The sequence below is a fragment of the Rhopalosiphum maidis genome, chromosome 2, assembly GCF_003676215.2.
Source record: "Rhopalosiphum maidis isolate BTI-1 chromosome 2, ASM367621v3, whole genome shotgun sequence".
Taxonomy (NCBI): domain Eukaryota; kingdom Metazoa; phylum Arthropoda; class Insecta; order Hemiptera; family Aphididae; genus Rhopalosiphum; species Rhopalosiphum maidis.
In genome coordinates this window covers 41407025-41412732 of record NC_040878.1, presented here as the reverse complement: position 1 = coordinate 41412732, position 5708 = coordinate 41407025, and the positions used below count along the sequence as shown (strand labels likewise).

The following is a 5708-nucleotide window of genomic DNA, read 5'->3' as shown; positions in this document are numbered from 1 at the left end:
GTTTAAAGTAGTTATTGTCAATACATTTATAAATGTACCTATATGAATGATAAATTAACAATATCTGACCGTTTAATGTAATTATTAGTTCGTAATAATTATGAAAATATTCGTATTTGTGAACAATTTTAGATAACGTTACTATATTAATTATTTTTATCTATAGTAATATAAGTTTGACAGTATTTTATAGTCTATAGAAAAAAATATTTCAACTAATTATATAGTTTGTACGTGTAATATAGTTATATAATTTGTACTAATTTATTTAGTAAAAATATAGTACGTACAACTAAAATATGTTTGTCTATAATATTTCTACCTAAATTTTTTTTTTCTTGGCATATCATTATTCAAATATAACATCGTGGATCCGGGGTTTTTCAAGGTAAAATCAGTAACTAGTTATTATAAATTATATATAATGTAGTTGTAAATACATTATCAAATTTTTAAATTGTAATTTGCCATTGCCACTATATTATGGTGCTATACTGCTATACCTATATATACCATATATTTTTAAAAAAAATATATGAAATACGAGTTAATATCGGTATTATACCTATATAATATGGGTATATTTTTTTATGAAGATGAACAATGATATTATGTTTTTAAGCTTTTTTTAAAAAACAGTACAACCCTATTGGATATTTCTAACCAAGTATTTATTTTAGTTGGATTTGTTCGATAAGTTTTCAGAATTTGTTCGACGTTTCTACAGACTTATTCAAATTTTTATATCAAGGATTGTAGAAATGTATTTTCAGACTCTCAGCCCCCCCCACGGGAGATTAAAAGTTATAATTATTATTTTCTTTATAATTCGTCAATTATATTGCTAGTGTTTGAAATTTATTGTTTTCACTTTTTTAATTTAAACAAAAAAAAAGGAGGAGGAACCTGATACATACATCATCTTTTACCTACCCTGATCATATATTTAAGAATAAAGGTTGACACTGTTGACAGATAATCTCCTCTCAAAATTGTTATTATTTTATTAGTATATATATATTGAACAGTGATTTATCATTGGATTCAAACGTATCATATTTCTTACGATTACTATGATTACAATGATTACATTGAGGAGGTATTCAGAGGTACACTAGACTCACTTGAATCCTTGATAATCGACATCTACTGTACAGTAGAGCGACCTTCCCGGTTTTTTTAATTTATATTTTCCGAATTTGAGATAGATACCTAACTATAACTATTAACTTGTAAGTTGTAACTCATTAGCTCTTAAACAGTAAAGTATACAACTTAATATAAGTCTACCCAATACAGTAATACCTATTAATAATTTGATAGGTACCGTGTGTTTTTGTTTCTTTTAGTTCAAATGACCTTGGTTGATAAAAATCTTAGTAAAAACATATGTGTATCAGTAAACATGACTAATATATTATTTGATAAGAAAAAAATTGTAATAATGATGTCATAACTCATAAGCTCATTGCTTGTGACTATTAAACATATTTCTACTATGTTATTTAATTTTATTCAGAAGTTCTGACGTTCAGTTTACAATATTATAGTCCCGAATATGTATGTATTGGGTGATGTGTCATACTTTTATTCTCTGGTGTAACAAATAATATAATGAAGATCATAATTTAAATTAAATAATATTTGAACTATATCGTACAATTGTTTATGTTTTAAATTTTAACTATGTCCAATTTAAATGATGAACCAGGAACTGCAGCGTCTGATAATGGTAATCATCAATAAGTTTGTCTGTATATATTATCAAATATCTTTACGTTCACAAATCGGAAACAGATAATAGAGCGGCAGTGCCAGTTGCTAGTCGTCGTATGAGTCTTGCGGCTGATCTTATGATGCACATAGAACGTAGAGCAGCTGAAGGTTCAGCCATGTTTCGAAGCAACGTGCACAATGTAGTTGAAGAACTACGACCAATAATTACAGTGGCACGACATCCTGATCCTGGGTCACCACAACCACTTGGTCCCAGTTCATCTGTACGCCTGAGTTTACCTACTTGGTTGAATTTGAATACCAATAATGCTCACCTACCTTTATCTCCACCCAGTCTGACAGAAACAGAAGACCAAAACTTCATAACCACAGGTATCGTCTGTATCATAATAACTTATAATGAATGGTTTTCTAATAGTAGACCCATTGATTTTAATAGGAGAGGTTAGACCGATTGCAACAACTCCAGTATCACAAAGACTGCCTTTAACTACTCAAAGATCACTTACTGAACCAAATAACGATGTAGCAATAGATATGAATTTTTCAAATTCAGATTTAAATGTAGAACAGTTGCCTCAAAGTCCAGGAGGATCTTCACTTAATGGATCTAATAATAATAACAATGAAAACCGTAAGTTATTTGGGTTATAAGTTAATTCTCATAATACCTTAGTATTCAGTAGTTATAATTTTTTTCATAATTACTATCCCTAACTATTAATTGTCACTCACCACATTATTTAACTTAACAGTTAGGTGTGCTATTAATAATATTGGTATGTTAATCACTACTATATTGTCATTGACATATAGTAAATTTATGATTAAAATAATTAACAAAATATTTAATTTTTATAATTATTGGAAATTTTTATTTTTGCTTAAATAATATTTATTAACTTTTTAAGTACTTGTATATTTCAAAAATTTTTTAAAGAACATTAAAATTAAATGTAATATAATATAAATCTTGAAGTATAAAAATGTGTTATACATGTATTCAGGGGTTTATGTAATATTACTGTCATTATTGAAATAGAAAGATAAAATTAATTTTTAAGCATTGTTATTTAAATTTGTTTGTAATTAAGGTTACAGTGTACCAACACATTATACAAAGATTATATTGTAACAGACAACAGTAGTATACTTTATTATTATTATTTTTTTACATTAATAATTTGAAGTTTTTTTTTATTGTTAAGATTTTATGTTAGAAATGAATGCTTAAAATTATCACAAAAACTGTAAAACATCACTTCTTTTAGAATCTAATATTCATTATTTAAATTAATGGTATACGCTATACATCATTAAAATACTCTTTGTAGATTTTCTTTAAATACTATAAAACTTAATATTTAACATGAATTATTCGAAATTGTTTAATCTACGTTTAAGTATTTAACATATTAATTTATCTGAAGAAAATTGTATTTAATAATAATATAATTTTAGTACCCACTTATCATAATTCATTAATCATTAACACTGAGTTGTATTCTTTATCTTTTTCAGAAAGCGAAGACGATGTTCTTCGGCACAACCCAGAAATCGCTCAAATGCTGAGTGTAGCTCTTAAATACATTCCATTCTTATTGATACTTTTATCAAAAGCTGTATTCGACCATATTCCAGGTAAATTAAACAGCTACTCTGTTCATCTATTTGTGTAAGCATGACTAAAAAAGATATATGGCCTGAAGGTTCGACTAACGAACGTGCTTGTATGTATCTTGTGATTTCAGCCATTCTACTCTTTTTGGTGCTCTTTATTTCATTTCGTTATTTCAACAATGTGGTTAAGCGTGAGGTGGCCAAACAATCACAGCGCAGTATTGGCTTTTTACTGTTTGCTATTTGTCATATGGCCATGTCTGTATTTCTATTCTACTTCTTTTACAATGACATGAACTTACATTTTGGGTAATTACAATTCATATAAAAACTAAATTTGAATTAATTATTTATTATTAGATTTGTAATTTAATTGATAAATTATGTTTATATTTCCAGATTGATATTTATTCCTCCATTCACACAATCTTTGACAATTAGCAATCTATTATGGTCAATAGCAGTTGATGATTACATTTTAAAATTAATAACAATCATTTTTAAAATAATAATTATCATGATGCCAATTAAGATTTTACCAATTATTAAACGAGTATGTACACCTTTATATTATGATTATTTTAAAGAAATAAATGTATTCTTATATTTTTTGTTTAGGGAAAAGTGTACTTGTTCATTGAAGCTACATCTCAATTATACCGGTGTTGTGTGCCTATTCAACCATGGTTGTATTACATGTTAGAATCTTATCAGGGTCCGAAAAAGGTTATTGGTGTCTTTTTATCTGCTGCTTACATGGTGTCAAAAGGTACTGATTTAATGGGTTGTGTGAAACTGTGGTGGACGGCCTCATACAAATTACTTCAGAATGTTGTAAGTTCATTATAATTTATAACTTAATATAGTTATATCATTTTCATGGTAATAGTTTTTGATAGCTGAGTCCCTGGTCGCATTTTTACATCATGGGATTTATTGAAGTAAAAATGTTCAATTACATTTTATTTTTTTCCAAGATTATCCAAGTACTTGTCCTTATTAAAAATAATTAGTTTTTGATGGAGTAATCTGTTAGGTTGTTGTTCGAAAATAGCTATTTTATAATGATTCCCTACTTTATCTGTTGTATTTTGTAGTGTTAGGAAGAAAGTTTATAATAAGTAAATATTTTTTTAAACAATTGTATAAGAAAATTAAATTTGTATTTTCTATTAATCAGTTATCATATTGTTTTCTTTCATACGATAAACTTATGTTTTTGTAATAAATATATATATATATATCACTATTATTAAATTACCTAACAAAATTTAATTGCAAATTTTAGGCATTAGGTACAGCGCCGAGTAAAGAACAGCTGACAATAGCTGGCAACAATTGTCCAATATGTCATGACGAGTATGCTACACCTGTTTTGTTGCAATGCCAACACATATTCTGCGAAGCTTGTGTGGCCAAGTGGTTTGATCGTGAACAAACATGTCCACTGTGTCGAGCAAAACTCGTTGATGACCCTGCGTGGCGAGACGGTTCTACGACTAATTTTATACAACTCTTTTAACATTTAAATGCGATACCCTATAACCAATTAAACCGCTTTTTATGTTATTTCTCCTCTTGTTAATTGTTTTTATAATTAATTTTCTCAATATCTACCAATTATTTATACTTTATAGGAAATATTTTAGTCATTAAACTTTTCTACTTTATTTTATTTTTAACGCATAAAAATATTTGTCTGTGATAGATGTCCATTATGATTTAAAGATGTAATTATTTAAATGTGTATTTGTTGTTAAGCTATTTAAATATCATTATAGAAATGTTTGTTAATTTTATCGACTAATTATAGTTATAATTATGTTTGAAAATGTGAAACATTTGTGGTGGTTAGATAATGATTTACCAATTTATAATATGTGTATAATATTGTGTATTTTTTGTTTTTGTGGTATGAGCTTGTTGCAAAATAATATGCTTCAGAAACTTAAAAAACTTTAAAACATATAGTATTGGTCTCAAATAACAACAAAACTGTACAGTTTATGTTTGTTGAAAAAAAAAATGTATTGTTTATTTAATATTATTATGTTATTCAATATTCATTGTTAAGAAATCGGATGAATAAAAATGTTTTAATTTTGGTAATTGTTTCAATGTAAATAAATGCTGAATAATAATGTATAACTCTGGAGCATAATATAACTTAAGATGGTGGACACAATTATTGTTTGTTAAAATGTTAAAAGGCTACTATTAAATCTTAAGGACCATCTTATGGATTTGATCATTGGTCTTGGTGTTGTATTAATATTGTAAATAATTTAATGATATTTGTGATCCACTTAAAAATATTCTACTTGCCTTCAACCATCTATTGTTATCGTTGA

At 26.8% G+C, this 5708-nt stretch overlaps 1 protein-coding gene across 2 annotated transcripts; it reads left to right on the top strand.

The window, feature by feature from the left end:
* Positions 1-1455: 1455 nt before the first annotated feature.
* Positions 1456-5216, top strand: LOC113553496 (RING finger and transmembrane domain-containing protein 2-like). Of its 2 annotated transcripts, none has more exons than XM_026956854.1 (8): positions 1456-1732; positions 1798-2109; positions 2177-2371; positions 3259-3378; positions 3489-3666; positions 3757-3910; positions 3976-4191; positions 4646-4879. In XM_026956854.1, exons 1-8 carry the CDS (start codon positions 1687-1689, stop codon positions 4877-4879), a joined length of 1455 nt encoding a protein of 484 aa, XP_026812655.1. In that variant the 5' UTR covers positions 1456-1686. The 2 variants fall into 2 exon arrangements, with proteins under 2 accessions (XP_026812655.1, XP_026812654.1); XM_026956853.1 differs by having other exon boundaries at positions 1687-1732; positions 3447-3666; positions 4646-5216.
* Positions 5217-5708: the final 492 nt, after the last annotated feature.

Excerpts from the sequence above, each read along its gene's own strand:
- LOC113553496 (XM_026956853.1), top strand. The coding sequence starts at position 1,687 with ATGTCCAATTTAAATGATGAACCAGGAACTGCAGCGTCTGATAATG. Across the intron at positions 3,911-3,975 it reads TTTTACCAATTATTAAACGA|GGAAAAGTGTACTTGTTCAT; the intron begins GTATGTACACCT and ends TTTTTTGTTTAG. Across the intron at positions 4,192-4,645 it reads ACAAATTACTTCAGAATGTT|GCATTAGGTACAGCGCCGAG; the intron begins GTAAGTTCATTA and ends TGCAAATTTTAG.